Source organism: Hemitrygon akajei, chromosome 5 (genome assembly GCF_048418815.1).
Source record: "Hemitrygon akajei chromosome 5, sHemAka1.3, whole genome shotgun sequence".
In the NCBI taxonomy this organism is placed as follows: Eukaryota; Metazoa; Chordata; class Chondrichthyes; order Myliobatiformes; family Dasyatidae; genus Hemitrygon; species Hemitrygon akajei.
In genome coordinates, this window is record NC_133128.1 from 33,371,595 (window position 1) to 33,391,888 (window position 20,294).

Genomic DNA, 20,294 nt, shown 5'->3' on the forward strand with positions numbered 1-20,294 from the left:
GATGTTGACAAAATGCAGAGTTGGGCCGAGAAGTGGCAGATGGAGTTCAATCCGGCAAAATGTGAAGCGATAAACTTCAAAGTAGAGTACAAAGATAATGACAGGATATTTAGCAGTGAGGAGGAACAAAGAGATCTTGGGATCCACATCTATAGATCCTTCAATGTTGTGACATGAGTTGATACGATGGTTCAGAAGGTTGCAAACTCAGTCAGCTCCATCATGGGCACTAGCCTCCTCAACTTCCAGGACATCTTCAAGGAATGATGCCTCACTACGGACCCCCACTACTTAGGACATACCTTCTCTCATTGCTTCCATCAGGAAGGAAGTACAGGAGCCTCAATGATTCAGGAACAGCTTCTTCCTCTCTGCTGTCAGATTTCTGAATGGACATTGAACCCATGAACACTACCTCACTAATAATTTTTCTCTTTTTTGGTACTACTTATTTAACTTTTTAACATGTATATACCTCTTACTGTAATTTACAGTTTTTATAATGTATTGCTGTGTACTGCTGCTGCTTAACAACAAATTTCACGGTGTATGCCAGTGATATTAAACCTGACTCTGATTCTGTACAGTGGGTTGGCTTCATTAGTCAGGGGTGGATTGAACTCAAGAGCTGCAAGGTAATGTTGTAGCTCATTAAAACTCTGGTCAGACCACACTTGGAGTACAGTGTATCAGTTCTGGTTGCCTCATTACAGGAAGGATGTGGAAACTTCCGAGAGGGTGCAGAGGAGAGTTACGCTACCTGGATTAGAGAACATGTCTTATGAGGAAAGTTTGATCAAATTAGGTTCGTTTCTATTTGAAGTGAAGGAGAATGAGAGGCATTGTGATAAAGGTGTACACAATGATAAGAGGCATAGATTGCATGGACAGCCAGAAATTACTAATATGAGAAAAAAAAATTCAATATTTTAATTGACAATGTCTACCTGCCAAATTACAATTGAAAAGAATTATGTAGTCCTTCAAAAACATCGTGCAAGACTCCTTCACTCTGGTTTAATTCTTTGTGCATGGATGTTTGCAAAATAAAATGCACAATAGGAACATTTCTCTGAAGGTTTATAAGAAAACACTAGGCCATAATTTGCTATCAAAATAACATAAGACTAATACTTAAGTCCAATTGCCGCACAACTTTAGACAAGAACCATTCTGTAAATCTACATATTATAAGATGCATGCTTAGCTACCAGCTTCATGAAAATGGCATTTTGCTGTTTCATCTTACCAATGAAAAGCATTAAACAGTGTGGAGTTCCTGTAGTTGAACACTAGAATTGGTCTGAAATGACAGAAGTATTTGTTATTTGTTCTATAGTTAGATAAGGATTAGCTGTAAGACATTCTTCTAACAATATATTCATTTCTGTCATTGACCATGAATGAAGTGTCAAATCCTAAAAACATTTTAACAAATTGTCAGAACGATGCCAAAAGAGAGGAAAATGACATGGTATCATGGGAGAGGTGACAAGCACTCATATCTTTTGTATTAGGTCATTGAATTGCTGCTCAAACAGCTTTAATTTTCTTTGCTTGAGCAAAAACATATGGCTTAGGATTCTTACCAACGTCAACCTCGATTGGATCCCCATTGCCAGGTAAAGTAATGTTCTGCTTGGAGAATCGACCACCGAGTCCAAGAACATAGCCTTGAAGCTTGATGACGGGGCTGGTGCTGAGATACTGCAGAACAATACTGTCATCCTTTGCAGTAATCCTCACTTTTAAGCTTTGTCTTTTAACTGGGGACAAAACAAAAGAAACATGTCAAGTAAGTTCAGACTTTGGAAGGAAGGGTACAAAACCCACTGAAAGGACAAAGAGATGAATGCAGGCAAGAAAACTACACAAATTAGAAATGACTGAACACGTCCATTTTATCTGCAATGCTTGTAAATATCAACAAAGATAACCTAGCATTCCATGCCTCTTTTATGTGGTAGTCTTAAAATTAACCAAGGCATAGGAAATCCAGAAGGACTCTTTCATTGCTGGTATCATCCAATTCAGGCAGCGAGAGATATATCATTGGGTGCTTCCCATCTTTTAACATGCTGGAGATTCCAGTCCGGAATTTATAAGTTTATGAAGCATGTGGGCTGAAGAGCTTCCATCTATCATGATTGCCATCCTCCTGTACCTGATTGCCAGGAGCTTGGAACAACACGTACTATGTGCTAAGATAAGAAGGGGTAAAGTTTAAGAGTTTTCTGCACAAGACTAGAACCCTGGTTGTATGCCAAGGAGCCCAGCAGGGTGAGCACCTCACCTCACTTGGCCCACTTTGGTGTTCCATTGTTCCATGGAGACCTTCAGTTCAGGTTGGATCACAAGGTTACCATGAAGACATTCAGGACTTCAAGATGCACAGAAAGCTTTCAACAAAGGGAGTTTGCCAACCAAATTAACAGCCTGGGACCACGGGTAAAGGAATGGTTCTGCTTTCTCCTTTGATGTGATGAAGAGAATGTTGAGCAGGGTGTGTGCAGAGAGAGAAGGGTGCATGAACATGTTAGATCAATGATCTTTTATTGGTACTAAAAGATGGAACTCTGTTCCTCCTTCCCCAGACGCTCCTAACCTGGCTGAGCATTTCTAGCATGGATCTTGTTTCAATCCGAGTCTCGCTCATCCTGACACAATTTGAGCTTGTGACCTTGGAAGGCCACATGAAACAAATACTGTCTTTAACCTGGATTCACCTGAAAACTCAAACTTGCTACCTTAGGTGGATAGGTTAGGAAAAGATGTACAGGAAAATTGGCATTATTTACTGATATTGTGCAGACAGCCACTAAAATACAGAACTTTCTACTTCATATGCAATCACATTCCTCTCCGTTCTCCATTGGAAACAGGAGAAATTAATTCCAATAAGAGACTGCTGCAGTGATATTAAAGAACAGTGGTATACTATTGATTTAGAAATGCCAAAGGAAAGAAAGCTTAAAGAATATACATTCCCACAACACTTTTTTTTCATTTATTATCCTTTGGGATCTGAGCTTTGCTGATAAGACCAGAGTTGCCCATCCCCTAAATGCCCTTGAAAAGATGGTACAGTCCATCGTACTTTCATGGTGTTGTTGAGAGGGAACTTCCAGAGTTTAGATCCAGTAATGAACAAAAAAAGACAGGGAATTTGGAAGGGTACCCCAAGGTAATGGTGTTCCATGCACCTGTTGCCCTTGTCCTTCGAGGTTTTAGCGTGAAACAATTTGTGTCTACATAGGAGAACCTGCAGAATACTTGCAATTGGTCTGAAAAGTGGTTGGTAACTTTCTCACAAACAAATTCCAAGCATTAAACATGTTCAGTGAGAAATAAGTCACCACTCTTCTCAATATTCAAAGGCAGTGCAATTGCTTTCTCATTCACTTACTGGCTGTTGGCATTTACAATTGCTCTTGTAGGATGTGCTGAACAACTGTTTTAAATACATTGCAGTCCATGTAATGAAAGCACTTGGATTTAGTGGCTTGGAAATTCTACCACCATGAAAGTGGTCTTAGTGTTATCATTAACCAGAACTTTAGTTGAATTAGACACTTAAATACCATGGTTACAATAAAAGATCAGAGATTGAATGTTCTCCAGTAAGTAACTCACTTTCTTAATCCTAAAAGCCTTTCCATCCATTTCAAATCATATGTCTGGGATTTGACAGAATCTTCTTTTCTTGCCTAAAGGACCTCCATCAACACTCAAGGCACTGCCCAGAACAAAACAATTTTTTGGTTGTCAGCCTATTCATCACCATGGTAACGGTGAATGTTATTAACTAAATGGATTTCATCAACCATCTGTCTCTAGAATAGAAGGGGATAACTACATTCATGTGCCCTATCTTTGAAATGTTCCTACAACCAATGATCTCACTTTATCTCATGTTCTCGATATTCATTGATACTTATTTATATTTATATCTGTATTTGCATAGTTTGGTGTCTTCGGCACTCCGGTTGATCTTTCATTAATCCTATTATAGTTACTATTCTATAGATCGGCTGAGTATGCCCACAGGAAAGTGAATCTCAGGGTTGTCTATGGAGAATATACAGGTACGTACTTCGATAATAAAATTTAATTTGAACTTTGAACAAATCACTGAGGCTGAGCCAGCAACTTCCAAACTCAGGACTTCTGAAAACCATGTCAGCCCATAAGATGTAGGGTCTTGTCCTGAAACATTGCCCATCTCTTTGCCTCCATAGATTTTGCTTGACCCACTCCAGCATTTTGTGTGTGTTGCTTGGATTTCCAGCATCTACAGATTTTCTCTTGTTTTTCCCCCTCACACAATAGTTAATTTCTCCTTGTCTATATCCCATTTCTTTCCCTCCTAAATACTTACAAAGCTTCCCATTGCAGCATGCTGAAAACAAATTCATTACTTTTTCATGTCCCGAATAAATCAAATATTCTACAATTTATTTCCCACTTTCAAGTACCACTGTTGTCAAATTAACAGAGCAGTAGAAAATCCTTTTTCCCCTCCTATGAACTGCAGAACTAAAGATGTTGGAAAAGTTTTACTGTGCATCAGAAAATAACAAATGCTATTTAGATTAAAATGCCTTGAGTAAACAGCATTTGAAGAATTAAACTATCCTCAAAACTTTTTTCATCTCTGGAATATTAATTTAGTTCAACAACTAAGGTTTCTGTAAAAAAAATATACAGTGCCTATGAAAAGTATTCACCCCCATCCTTTTGAAGTTTTCATGATTTATTGTTTTATGACATTGAATCACAGTGGATTTAGTTTGGCTTTTTTGACACTGATCAACAGAAAAAGACTTTCATGTCAAAGTGAAAACAGATCTCCACAAAGTGATCTAAATTGTTTACAGATAAAAAACACAAAATAATTAATTGCATAAGTATTCATTCCCTTTAATATGACACACCAAATAATCACTGGCATAGCCAATTGGTTTTAGAAGTCACATAACTAGTTAAATGGAGATCTGTTTTTGGAGACCTGTGTGCTGTCAAGGTGTTTCAATTGACTGTTGTAAAAATACATCTATATCTGGAAGGTCCAACTGCTGGTGAGCCAGTATCCTGGCAAAAACTACACCATGAAGACAAAAGAACACTCCAAGTAACTCCACAAAGAGGCTATTGAAAAGCACAAGTCAGGAGATGGATACAAGAATATTTCCAAGTCACTGAATATCCCTTGGAATACAGTTGTCAATCATCAAGAAATGGAAAGCACAACTATAAATCTGCCTAGAGCAGGCCATCCTCAAAAACTGAGAGACCATGCAGAAAGGGGACGAGTGAGCGAGGCCACCAAGAGACCTATAACAACTCTGGAGGAGATGGGAGAGACTGTGCATACAACAACTGTTGCCCGGGTGCTTCGCCAGTTGTAGCTTTATGGGAGAGTGGCAAAGAGAAAGCCACTGTTGAGAAACACTCACATGAAATTTTGGTAAGAGTTTGCCAGAAGGCACATGGGAGACTCTGAAGTCAGCTGGAAGAAGGTTCTATGGTCTGATGAAACCTCAATTGAGCTTTTTGGCCATCAGACTAAATACTATGTTTGGCATAAGCCAAACACCACACATCATCAAAAACACACTATCTTTACTGTAAAGCATGATGGTAGCTGCATCATGCTGTGGGGATGCTTCACTGCAGCAGGCCCTGGAAAGATTGTGAAGGTAGAGGGTAAAATGAATGTAGCAAAATACAGAGAAATCCTGTTGGAAAACTTGATGCAGTCTGCAAGAGAACTGCACTCAGGAGAAGATTTGTTTTCCAACAAGGCAATGACCCCAAGCATAAAGCCAAAGTTACACATGAATGGCTTAAAAACAACAAAGTTCCTGTCCTGGAGTGGCCACATCAGAGTCCAGACTTCAATCCAATTGAGCATTTGTGGCTGGACTTGAAAAAGGCTCTTCAATCACAATTCCCATGCAATGTGACAGAGTTTGAGCAGCTTTGTAAAGAAGAATGGGGAAAAATTGCAGTGTCCAGATGTGCAAAGCTGATAGAGACCTATTCACACAGACTCAAGGCTGTAATTGCTCCCAAAGGTGCATCTACTAAACACTGATTTGAAAGGTGTGAATACTTATGCAATCAATTATATTGTATTTTATATTTGTACTTAATTTAGATCACTTTGTAGAGATTTGTTTTCACTTTCACACAGAATAGTCTTTTTTCTGTTAATCAGTGTCTAAAAAAGGCAAATTAAATCCACTGTGATTCAATGTTGTACAACAAAAAACATGAAAACTTTTGGGGGGGTGAATACTTATTATAGGCACTATATTTTGCCATTTCCATCAGCACTGAGGCATGTGCGGTCATCTCAAAGACATTTTGATTTACAAACCCTTTCTGATTCATTTATTAATTTTCTACCTCAGAAACTCTTAAAAACTCTTTAGCAATATTATTCTCATCCATATCTATCATAATGTTCCAACTACTGTTGGTACTATCATTATTTCTTCAATCTTGGCTATTATAGAGTTGTGATTGCAGGATGACCAGAAATAGGTCCTCAACATTCTAAGTTATACAGTGTTATAAAAGGCAAAGGGGAAGGGTAGGGAGGGATGATATCAAAGTGGTTCTGAGTCCATCATAAGAGATAATAAATAGTGAGGTAAAATCAGTTTTGGGTTAAAATCATACAGGGTAAAGACGACACTGGTGGCAGTAATGTGCAGACCTCCAAAATATGACCTGTCAATAGGGCAGAGTATAAACGAGGAAATCTATAGCATGCGCTTGAAGGCAACTGTGATGGCAGAGGGCGATTTTAAGTTACACGTTTATTGGGCAATCCAAACTGGCACAGATATTGCAGAAGAAGAATTTGTAAAGTGCATAGGGATTTTCCTTAGAACAGTATGTTACAGAACCGAGCCAGAAACTGGCTAGTTTAACTTTGGTCATGAGTAATGAGGAAGGATTACTAAGACATCTTGTGGTTAAAGAACGCTTAGGAGGTTTCTAACATAATTCCCGATGCAGTTAGAGGGTGAACACTTAAAACCAAAACCATTGTCTTCAACTTCAATGAGGGCAATTATGAGTTCTAAACAAGTACTTTATGGAGAATATTTATTTGCACAGTTTTTCTTCTTTTGCACATTAGCATTTTTTTCCTGTAAAAAATTAATCTCAATGTAGCACATGGTAACAAATACATACTTTGATAATAAATGTTTACATTGAGATCAGTGTGGGGCATGATAATATGCAAGGGCATTTTTAGATACAGGTAGTGTTGGGCTGAAGAATGTTAAGAAAGATAAACCCCCAGGGCGTGGTGCAATATGCCCCAGGTTTTGAGAAAGGCTAGAGATGAGACTGACCAAGATATTTGTGTCTTCTCTGCCCTGAGTCAAGGTCCTGAAGAACTGTTAAGTAGCCAATGGTGTGTCTTTGTTCAAGAAGAGAAATAAGGATAATCCTAGAATGATAAACTGGTGAATCTTACGTCAATGGCAGGGAAGTTACTGGAGAGGATTTTTAGGGATAGGATGTATGAGCATTTGCAAAAGCATGACCTTATTAAGTCCTGATTAAGGGCCTCAGCCTGAAATATGACTCTTTATTTCTCTCCATAAATGCTGCCTGAGCTGCTGAGATTCTCCAGCACTTTGTGTGTGTGGCTTTACTAGGGATAGTCAGCATGGGTTAGTGCTGGGTAGGTCATGTCTCACTAACTTGACTGAGTTTTTCAAGGAGGTGATGAAGGTGATCAAAGAAGGTAAAGTAATGGGTGTGGTCTACATGGATTTTAGTGAGACATTTGACAAGGTCCCTCAGGTTAAGCATACCCAGAAGATACATATACAGTCTTGCAGATGACACAAAAGTTGGTGGTGCTGTGGATAGTGTAGAACAGGGGTTCCCAATATGGGCCCCAGAGACCCCTTTCTTAATGGCGTTGGTATAAAATGGTTGGGAACCACTGGTGCGGAAGTTTGCCAATCAATACAGTGAGATATAGATCAGCTGAGTGGAGAAATAGTAAATGGAAATAAATCTGAAAAAGAGTGAGGTGTTGATCAAATGTAAAGAAAAAGCATTAGTTAATGAGACATAATGGCACTGATATACAAAGGAATCTTGGGGTCCAAGTCTATAGCTCCTTGGAAGTTGATAGGAAGGTAACAAAAGGTATATAGCATGCTTGTCCTTATCTGTTGAGGCACTGTGTTCAAAAGAGACACCCAGTTTATAGATTCCTTGTAAAACTACAACAAAGTAGTTACAGACTTAATAAAACAATAAATAAAGTATTGTGTTTAACCATTTTCATCACACTGGCTTTTGTTAGTAAAGAGCTCTCAATGACTCTTTAAATTACAGCTGTACAATTGTTTGGGTTGTATTTAAGGGGAAAGGTAAAAACACAGGAAATGTAAAGGGAACTAAATCATATTGTCCCACATGTTCTACCATTCAACAAGATCAGAGCAGTTTCAGTGCTTCTTTGTATTTCTGTCTTAATCCCCCTGCCTCTCTGTTGGAGAGGTTCCCCCTCCAACACCTCTGCATTGTTGACCATTTAAAAGATGAAGGACATTTTGTTTTAGAAAGGAATGTGTTTCAAATCATTTTTGAAGAAGATCTGAGTAACAGAGCAAACTGTAAAATGTGTACATTACTTCTTTCTGAGAACAACTTTTTTGAAATATAAAACCAAAGATAAAGGAGCAGAATTATGCCATTTTCAATCATGTCTTACTTGTTTTCCAACTCCATTCTCCCAACTTTTCTCCACAACCCTTAACCTCATTGCCAATTAAGAACTTACCAGTTCTTAAATACACCCAATGATTTGTCCTCCAAAGCCCTTTATGACAACAAATTCCACAGATTCACCACACTCTGGCTGAAAAAAATCCTTTACACCTCAGTTTTAAAGGAGCGTCCCTTTATTCGGACACTGTGCCCTCAGATCCTAGATTCTCTTACTAATGGAAATATCTTCCCCTCATCCACTCTATCCAAGCCTTTAAGTACCTAACAGGTTTCAATGAGATCACTGAACATTAATGCCACATGAATTTTACCATCTCAGAGATAATCTGTGACTCCAAAAGAAGCCTTCCTTGGCACTTAACTGTGTGTTATAGAGAAATCATTTAGAAAGCCAGTGAAAGTGGTGAATTTCCTCAGTACCTACGGAGCTCCAATAAAAGCTTACTATGCACAATTTTGGTTAAGTGCCTGCTGTATTGAAATTTAAAGAGCGCATTGGTTCCCACTGGATTCGTCTGATTGGATGAAAGAGATTGAATACGTCCAGAGTTACAGATGACTCCAGACAGTCACAGAGGATAGAGGCTTGCAGAAGCAGGGTAGATTAGGGATAACTGGCAAATAGTCATTTGCCAGCACTTGGTGGTGGAAATCTACAATTAAAACTCCTGAGGGAAGTGCCTTGTGATCATTCATTAGGGAGAGGTTTCAGTTGATCAGTGGGGTAACAGGGAACCCTATCTGGGCCAAGATTCCAATGTGGCCTTATAAGGGGTGGCTCCCTTTACAATGTGCAAAAACAGCCCACACCCACCATGTAAGCCTGCTTTGCAGGAGTGACCAGTGGACAATGTGGGTGCTCCAAGCCAAAGGAAAATCCTAGATTCAGCATCCAGACATGTGTTGCATAGTTTTAGACACTACTTCACATATCTTTAGTCCTTTGTGTGTTGCAGAGCAAAGAAAACTCCAGACTGCACAAAGCACAATGTGTCCCTGATTTTTGCCCATTGTTTATTTTTAATAGGGCTTGAATCATGTAGTGAATGAAAACATGGTGTTAGGCAATCTAATCTCTAGGCAAATAAAGCCTAGCAAAAGATTATGAACATGAAATTTCCGCTTTACTCTCCTTGTAATGCATTTCTTACTAACTTTATAACATTTAGTTTATAGCAGAAACTATGATCCAACAGACACATTTGCTTCAAATATAAACTTAATTTTAAACATATAGCCAAATTTTGGCACTGCATACTCAGTTGAATATTCTAGCAATGTTTACTACCCATGACCATAAACTTTGAGAATCTATTTTACTTAGTAAATCATCAGGCTTGTTTCATAACGGAATGTACATTTTTAAGTTATAGCATAAAATTATAAGCAAAATACAAGTCAGAATCAGAATCAGGTTTATTATCACTGGCATGTGTTGTGAAATTTGTTAACTCAGCAGCAGCAATTCAATGCAATACCTGATAATATTAAAATACATAAGTAATCAATTATGGTATTTATATGTATATTAAATAGATTAAAAATAGTGCAAAAACAGAAGTAATATATATTCAAAAAAAGTAAGGTAGTGTTCATGGGTTCAATGTCCATTTAGGAATTGTATGGCAGAAGGGAAGAAGCTGTTCCTAAATTGCTGAGTGTGTGCCTTCAGGCTTCTGTACCTCCTTCCCGATGGTAAAAATAAGAAGGCATGACTTGGGTGATGGGAGTTCTTAACAATAGACATCGCCTTTCTGAGGCATTGCTCCTTGTAGATGTCTTGGATATGGAGACACACGAAGAAGACACAATAGTGCTTCCCGTCGGAGCGGATCCATCTATCTTTGCTGGAAAATTACCCGGTTACTGGGGAACGTAACAATAGACATCGCCTTTCTGAGGCATTGCTCCTTGTAGATGTCTTGGATATGGAGACACACGAAGAAGACACGATAGTGCTTCCCGTCGGAGCGGATCCATCTATCTTTGCTGGAAAATTACCCGGTTACTGGGGAACGTAACAATAGACATCGCCTTTCTGAGGCATTGCTCCTTGTAGATGTCTTGGATATGGAGACACACGAAGAAGACACGATAGTGCTTCCCGTCGGAGCGGATCCATCTATCTTTGCTGGAAAATTACCCGGTTACTGGGGAACGTAACAATAGACATCGCCTTTCTGAGGCATTGCTCCTTGTAGATGTCTTGGATATGTTATTAAGTTAAGAATGTTGGCAGTGCCAGCATTTTGTTCTGACAATGCAAAATGATGTTACATGTTCTGTGACACTGAAGAATAGTTGCAATATATACAGAAATTTTGTTCTCCAGTCTAAAAATGGATAAAAGCTGGGGAAAATATCTTCCTAGCTCATCCTTTTCAATAACAGAAATGGCTTGCATCTATATAGCTCTGTTGTAATGATAGGACTCATTGATCAAAATTGCACAGAGCCAGAGATAATAGAGGTGGTGACAAAAGGACTTAAATCTTTTCAAAAGTTATTACAAAGCAAAACACAGCCAGTTACATTCAGCTTGAGAGCTGACATCTTCGACAATGTAGTAGTCCAAATAACACAGTGTAGTCTTCCAATGACACTACTCGAGAGTGTTGTTTTAGATTTCTATAGTAGGGTCAAGCACTCAATAAATCCATATGTCATAATTCTAAGAACTAAAGGCATGGCTGCTGATGGTGATGAAAAGGATTCCAGATCATACAGACATGCAGAAATTGTAGAATTCACGAAGATTAGAGTTGGAAGGTGGGGTGGGGAGGAATGCATTGCTGCGGCCATGAGTGACATAAACACGGAGATCTCCAAATATAAGCATTGACAGATCAGGAAGTAATAAGGTCAGCAAAACTACAAATTGTAAGTGAGGAGAAGTTAACAGATCAAGACACAAACAACAGAAATTTAAACAAGTGAAAGTTCATGAAGTGTGGAATACAGTAGAGCAGCAAAGAGAGTAACCTGTGTTGTCAAATCTGGAAATCAGAACATAGGATGAGAATTTCAGCAGCTGAGTTGAACATAGTAGAGCTCAGGGATGGACCATTCAGTCCCAAATGTCTGTGCTAGTCTTGATGCCAATTTTAGCTGAAATTCTGTGAGTCTATCTCCATCCATTCTGTCTACTGTTTCTTAAACATTGTGATCGTATCTGCTTCCACCATCTCCCCTGGAGGTGCACTCCCAGGCAACTACCACTATCTGTATAAAGAAAAGCCTTGCCTCATAAATCTTCTTTAAACTTTTCCTCTCTCACTATCCTGTTCTAAATAATATTTATTATAGATTAATATAATTGCACATTGCACATTTAGATGGAGATGTAACAAAGATTTTTACTCCTCATGTAGATGAAATATGTAAGTAATTCAATTGAAAGCTGTACCCTCTATCGTTTGACATTTGTACCCTTGGAAAAAGAATCTGACTATCTATCCTACCTATGCTTCTCATAATTTTATATACTTTTGACAGGTTTTCCCTCAGCTCCAACACTCCTGAGAAAAGAACCCAAGTTTGTCCAAATACCATCTATGGCCAATACTCTCTAATCTGGGCAACATCCTGGTGAACATCTGTAACCTCACCAAAGTGAACTTATCCTTCCTGTACTGCAGTGATCAGAACTGGACACAATAGTCTAAATATGTCTTAACCAAAATTTTATACAGTTGCAACATAACCTTCTGACTTTTATACTCAATATTCCAACTGATCGAGGCAATTCTACCATACGCCTTCATCTGCTGTACTTTCAGGTGGTTACGGACTTCCACTCCAAGATCTCTCTGTATCGATGCTGCCAAGGGTTCTTCTGTTTACTGTATACATTTCACTAACATTGACCTCCCAAAGTGTAGCATCTCAAACTTATTCAGATTAAGCTGTATCTGCCATTCCTCGCCCCATAATTCCAACTGGTCTACATTGTGCTGTATATACTTTCACAACCTTCCTCATTATCCACAACTTCATCAATTCTGCAAACTTGCCAAACAGCCTGCTTAAACTTTGGTCCAAATCATTGAGTTCAGTTTAACAAAGAAGTGGAAACAGATGGCTTTGTGTTAGACAATCTGGCCAAGCACAGAAAGAACTTGCTTAGCTCAAGATAAACCAAAATTAAATGGGTGAGGCAGCTGGACTATAAGGGCAGTTTCATGTTGACACAATTTGATCAAGCTTTTTCGCTAGTATGTAGCAATAAGTAAGAGTTTTGAATGAACTTTTAAAACAAAGGAGTGAATTGAAAGCAAGTTGATTTGCCTACAAAGTGAGACAGGGATGTTGGACTGATCCTATGAATACATTAAGGAGCGTCTTTAAGTAATTTGCCACATAATAAGAAATAGGAGCTGTAGAAGGCAAAGGTAGGCCCTTCCAGTCCTCTGAGCCACACCGCCCAGCAGCCCCCGATTTAACCCCCTAGCCTAATCATGGGACAATTTACAATGACCAATACTAACCGATACATCTTTGGACTGTGGGAAGAGATTGGAGCACCAGGAGGAATCAGTCACGAGAAGAACATACAAACTCCCTACAGACAGCAGCGGGAATTGAACCCAGCTCACTGGTACTGTAAAGTGTTGATTACGCTACCGTTACTCCATGCCTGCCTGTCACAAGACTATGGCTAATCTCTAATTTAGGAAATATCCCCTGATGTCAGTCTTGCATAGCAGTTCATGTCAAGCTATTGCAGCTCGAGGCATTCCTGATTTTGGAGTTGGTTACCGGCACAATCTGTAAGGAGTTTGTATGTTCTCCCCATGATCAGCAAGGATTCCTCCCAAAGTCCAAAGATGTACCATCTAGTAGGTCATTGTAAATTGTGCTGTGATTAGCCTAGGGTTCAATAGGTGGGTCGCTGGGTAGAGGGACTCATTGGGCTGGAAGAGCCTGCACCACATTATATCGCTAAATTAAAAAAATAAAACAAATAGCCCACCTCTAAATTAGCATCATCCTGTTGAGCCTTCTAAGTGTGTATGTCTCAGCAGCGTAGCTCCTCCATCTGTTAAACTCAGGAGCATTGAGGCTGATCGGACTTAATATCTCCTTATTTGATAAACCTACCATGCTAAGAATCAATCTGGTGAATCTTTACCACATACCCAGTACAGCAACTACAGTAACGTGCAGAAGTCCTAGGCACATATATATAGCTAGGGTACCCAACACTTCTGCACAGTACTCTATTTGTTAACATGGAGTGCAGACAGAATTTGTAATCTGGCAGGAGCTAAGAATGTTGGGAATGGTGAAGGAGGAGTGTCACAGGAGGGGTATGGGACAGGTGACAGAAAAGGAGTCCCAAAGGACAAATGGTGATGTGGGTACAGACACACCCAGCTCTGAGACACCAGGCAAAGTCATTTGATTCCAAACAATTAGTTTATTAATCATTACAGAATGACTCTCTGGTGCTTCCTGCTCCCTTCCCTCTCCTGTCCCCAAATATGATACCCCTCCCCTTGCCCCTTTCCCACTCTCAGTCCACAATAGAGACCCATATCAGAATCAGACTTACCATCAATCACATACGTCTTGAAACACAGTGCCTATTAAAAAGTATTTACCCCACTTGGGAGTTTCCATGTTTTACAACATTGAATCACAGTGGACTTAATTTGGCTTTTTTAACACTGATCAACAGAAAAGACTCTTTCATGTCAAAGTGAAAAGAAATGTCTATGGGCTGGTCTAAATTTATTACAATTATTAAATACAAAATAATTGATTGCATAAGTATTCACCCCTTTCAAGTCTGTATTTAGTAGATGCACCTTTGGCAGCAATTTCAGCCTTGAGTCTGTGTGGATAGGTCTCTATCAGCTTTGCACATCTGAACACTGCAATTTTTCCCCATTCTTCTTTACAAAACTGCTCAAGCTCTTGTCAGATTGCATGGGGATTGTGAGTGAAGAGCCCTTTTTAAGTTCAGCCACAAATTCTCAATTGGATTAAGGTCTGGACTCTGACTTGGCCACTCCAGGACACTAACCTTGTTGTTTTTACATCATTCCTGTGTAGCTTTGGCCTTATGCTAGAGGCCACTGTCTTGCTGGAAAACAAATCTTCTCTTAAGTCGCAGTTCTCTTGCTGAGTGCATCAGGTTTTCCTCCAAGATTTCCCTGTACTTTGCTGCATTCATTTTACCCTCTACCTTTACGAGCCTTTCAGGGCCTGCTGCAGTGAAGCATCCCCACAGCACAATGCAGCCAACACCATGCTTTGTGGTAGGGTTGGTCTATTTTTGATGATATGCAGTGGTTGGCTTACATCAAATCAGATGGCCAAAAAGCTCAATTTTGGTTTCATCAGACCGCAGAACCTTCTTCCAGCCGACTTCAGAGTCTCCCACATGCCTTCTGGCAAAATCTAGCTGAGATTTCATGAGAGCTTTTTTCCCCCAACAGTGGCTTTCTCTTTGCCACTCTCCCATAAAGCTGTGACTGGTGAAGCACCCAGGCAACAGTTGTTGTTATGTGCAGTCTCCCATCTCGGCCATTGAAGCTTGTAACTCCTCCAGAGTTGTCATTGATCTCTTGGTGGCCTCCCTCACAAGTCCCCTTCTTGCACAGTCACTTGATTTTTGAGGACAGGCTGCTCTGGGTAGATTTACAGCTGTGCCACATTCTTTCCATTTCTTGATGATTGACTTAACTATTCTCCAAGCGATATACAGTGACTTGTAAATTTTCTTATATCCATCTCCTGACTTTTGTTTTTCAATACCCTTTTTGCAAAATTGCTTGGAGTGTTCTTTTGTCTTCATGGACACCAGGATACTAACACACCAACAGCTGAACCTTCTTCTTCTTGTGTTGTGTTATGGCGGTTGGCAAAACCAGCTTTAAGATGCATTACCGTCACCTACGAGACTGGAGTGTGGATCGTTTGATAAACAGGAGGAAGTAAAAGAATTGCATTCCCTAAATTCTATATAATATATATTCTATATATTGAATTGTGTAGGGTAAGGGAAACAAGTAGGGTAGCTATGGAAACTATTATGATTAAAGAAGAGGAAGTACTGGCACTTTTAAAGAATATAAAAGTGGATAAATCTCTGGGTCCTGACAGGATATTCCCTAGGCCCTTGAGGGAAGTTAGTGTAGAAATAGCAGGGGCTCTGACAGAAATATTTCAAATGTCATTAGAGACAGGGATGGTGCCAGAAGATTGGCCTATTGCTCATGTGGTTCCATTGTTTAAAAGGGGTTCTAATAGTAAACCTAGCAATTAGTAAGTTTGACATCAGTGGTGGGTAAATTAATGGAAAGTATTCTTAGAGATGGTATATATAATCTGGATAGACAGGGTCTGATTAGGAACAGTTAACATGGATTTGTGCATGGAAGGTCATGTTAGACAAATCTTATTGAATTTTTTGAACAGGTTGCTGGGAAAGTTGACGAGGGTAAAGCAGTGGATGTTATCTATATGGACTTCAGTAAGGCCTTTGACAAGGCTCCACATGGAAGGTTAGTTAGGAAGGTTCAATCATTAGGTATTAATATTGAAGTAGTAAAATGGATTCAACATTGACTGGATGGGAGATGCCAGAGAGTAGTGGTGGATAACTGTTTGTCAGGTTGGATGCCAGTGACTAGTGGTGTGCCTCAGGGATCTGTACAATGTTGTTTGTCATATACATTAATGATCTGGATGATGGGGTGGTAAATTGGATTAGTATGTATGCAGATGATACTAAGATAGGTGGTGCTGTGGATAATGAAGTAGGTTTTCAAAGCTTGCAGAGAGATTTAGGCCAGTTAGAAGAGTGGGCTGAAAGATGGCAGATGGAGTTTAATGCTGATAAGTGTGAGGTGCTACACTTTGGTAGGACTAATCAAAATAGGACACACATGGTAAATGGTAGGCATTGAAGAATGCAGTAGAACAGAGTGATCTAGGAATAATGGTGCATAGTTCCCTGAAGGTGGAATCTCATGTGGATAGGGTGGTGAAGAAAGCTTTTGATATGCTGGTCCTTATAAATCAGAGCATTGAGTATAGGAGTTGGGATGAAATGTTAAAATTGTACAAGGCACTGGTGAGGCCAAATTTGGAGTATTGTGTACAGTTCTGGTCACTGAATTATAGGAAAGATGTCAACAACATAGAGAGAGTACAGAGGAGATTTACTAGAATGTTACCTAGGTTTCAGCACCTAAGTTACAGAGAAAGGTTGAACAAGTTAGGTCTTTATTCTTTGGAGTGTAGAAGGTTGAGGGGGGACTTGACAGAGGTATTTAAAATTATGAGGGGGATAGATAGAGTTGATGTGGATAGGCTTTTTCCATTGAGAGTAGGGGAGATTCAAACAAGAGGACATGAGTTGAGAGATAGGGGGCAAAAGTTTAGGGGTAACATGAGGGGAATTTCTTTACTCAAAGAGTGGTAGCTGTGTGGAACGAGCTTCTAGTAGAAGTGGTAGAGGCAGGTTCGATTTTGTCACTTTAAAAAAAATTGGATAGGTATATGGACAGGAAAGGAATGGAGGGTTATGGGCTGAGTGCAGATGGGTGAGACTAGGTGAGAGTAAATGTTTGGCATGGACTAGAAGAGCCGAGATGGCCTGTTTCCATGCTGTAATTGTTATATAGTTATAATAAACTATATTTCAGTCTTTCAGATACTTCATGATATAGGTGTGTATTTCTCTTGAAATCCTACTTAAAATGTCTTCTACACCCACAGCAGTTTTTTTGCTTATCTTAAGCGCTCCTATCATCTTCACTCTTTCTCTTTGATACTTCTCACATTTTATTAATACATGTTCAACTGCTTCTGGTTGATTACAGTATTCCCACAACCCAATTGGATGTTTTCCTATTTTATGTAATGTGTAATTAAGACTTGTGTGTCCAATTCTTAAATGACTGATGATCACTTCTATCTTTCTATGTCCAATTGATATTCTTTGGTATCTGACTTGCCTTTGTATTTTGTACAGTTCTCTCCCTGTTTCACTCTCATCCCAGTGCTTCTGCCATGTCTCCTCAATATGTGTTTTTATAATGCTTTTATCTTCCGCTTTGCTAGAGGGATCTGGACCTCTGTTATAGTCAATCTGAGTGATTGTTTAGCTATAATGTCCACTTTTTCATTACCCTCCACACCACAATGAGCAGGAACCCAAAGAAAGCTTACTTCTACTCCATTTTTGGTCAGTGTATATAACTTGCATAGAATCTCCAATAAAATACCCTGTCTACTTTCTGATTTTCTTGATTTGATAGAGGTTAATACAGACAAACTGTCTGAACAGATTACAGCCTTTTTGATATTTTTTCTTCTATCCACAATAATGCACTCAGCATTGTCATTAATTCTGTTGTATACACTGATAAATGGTTTGATGTTCTTTTCCTGATGCTAGTTTTGCATTGAGGAATGTAGACTGCAATACCTATGTGGCCAGAGCTAGGGTCTTTTGATCCATCCATAAATATTACTAGCTTGTTTCTAAAATGTAGGTCTACGTATTCTTGTACTATCAGTTTGATTCCACAGTTAGACCTCTTTTTTAAAAGTTGTTGCAGGTTTGAATCCACTGTATGTATTGTAAAGAGCCATGGAGGAATATCAGATAATGGAACTGTAGGGCTATGTTTCATTTCATGTAGACCATATTTTTGTGCTGCTGCATCCCCAATCCATCTAAAACTATTATAATTTGAATTATTATGTTCCCAGCAGTCTTTTAATATAGCCTTAGCTGGATGTGAGTAGTTATGTCCCATGATGTTAACCCAGTAATGTAGCATTAACTTTATTCTTCTAAGTCTTAATGGCATTTCCCCCATTTCGACTTGAAGAGGCTGATACAGGTGAGGTTCTGAATGCACCACTACATATCCTGAGGGCCTGGGCTTGCTCAACATCCAGCATTTTTAAATTACTTTCTACAGCTGACATGTATGTTACACATCCATAATTCAATGTAGCCCTCATTAGAGCTTGATAAATACTTAATAGCAATAACCTGCTCGCACCCCAATCCTCTCCAGCATGGCACCTCAATAAATTGTTTATTTTTTTTACATTAGTTTGTAATTATCTTGATTTGCTTTTTCCATGTAAGCTTCTCATCAAATAACAAACCGAGGAACCAAATTACCTTTACCTGCTCTAATTTTTGTTCATATAATTTCACGGAAACTGTTTTGTGATTTCTTGAGAAACTTATCACTTGCGACTTACTTATAGACAATTTGAAACCCCATTTATTTGCCCACTCCACTTTATTTATTGCATCCTGCATTTTCCTTTGTATATAAATTAAATTTCTTCCCCTCACCCACAAAGCCCAGTCATCTGCATATAAGAATTTCCCCACACAATGTTCAACTTGCGCAAATATGTCATTTACCTTATGGTAAATACAAATGTTTGTAGTAATGGACTGCAGACACTACCTTGTGGTGTTCCATTTTCAACCAAATATGTCCTGGAGTACTCTTCTTCCACCTCGATCTGAATTGTTCAACCAAAAAGAAAGTCTAGATCCCAATTATATAATTTTCCTTCCACCCCTAATTCTTTCAATTTAATTAACACTCCCTCTTTCCAGAGCATATCATATGCCTTTTCTATGTCAAAGAATAATGCCAGGACCATTTGTTTGAGCCTTAACAGCTGGACCATCCAGATACAGGTGTATTTTTGCCTCAATCAATTGAAACACCTGACTGCACACAGGTGATCTCAATTTAACTAATTACATGACTTCTAAAACTAATTGGCTGCACCAGTGATGATTTGCTGTGTCATATTCAAGGGGGTGAATACTTATTTTGTGTTTTATATCTGTAATTCATTCATATCAGGTTGTAGAGATCTGTTTTCAATTTGACATGAAAGAGTCTTTTTCTGTTTATCAGTGTCAAATAAAGCCAAATTAAATCCACTGTGATTCAATGTTGTAAAACAATAAAACATGAAAACTTTTTTTTGGGGGGGGAGTACTTTTTATAGGTACTGTATTTCTTCTGTGTCATCAGTACAGTGCAATACATAAAATTATACAGAGAAGTCTCAGGGTCCCTAGCTATATACATATGCACCTAAAACTTTTGCACAGTACTGAATATCACAATGTTGAATTCTGTTTGCAACTCTTCCACAAATGAAGCAGTCTGCATGCAGCAAGCCCTAGACAACAATGGGGATATGAGTTGACAAGTGGCAAGTAACATGACAGGCAATGAGCATTTTTAACAAGAGAGCTTAAGAACACAAAAGCAGAAGGAGCAGAATTAGGTCCATCGAGTCTGCTCCACTATTCCATCATGGCTGATTTATCAACCCTCTCAACCCCATTCTTCTGCCTTCTCCCCACAACATTTAACACCATGACTGATTAAGAACCTATTAATCTCTGCTTGAAATATATCTAAAGAGTTGGCTTCCACAGCCTTCTGTAGCAATGAATTCCACCAATACTACACCTTCTGGCTAAAGAAATTCATTCCTTTCTGCTCTAAATG

At 39.0% G+C, this 20,294-nt stretch overlaps 1 protein-coding gene across 23 annotated transcripts in view; it reads right to left on the minus strand.

The window, feature by feature from the left end:
• Window positions 1–20,294, minus strand: part of abi3bpa (ABI family, member 3 (NESH) binding protein a) — a 309,406-nt gene that overhangs the window by 253,852 nt on the left and 35,260 nt on the right. For all 23 annotated transcript variants that reach the window (XM_073045179.1, XM_073045194.1, XM_073045192.1 and 20 more), the window contains exon 2: window positions 1,590–1,766. In XM_073045179.1, the coding sequence (XP_072901280.1) occupies window positions 1,590–1,766 (177 nt within the window). The remainder of the gene's footprint in view (window positions 1–1,589; window positions 1,767–20,294) is intronic.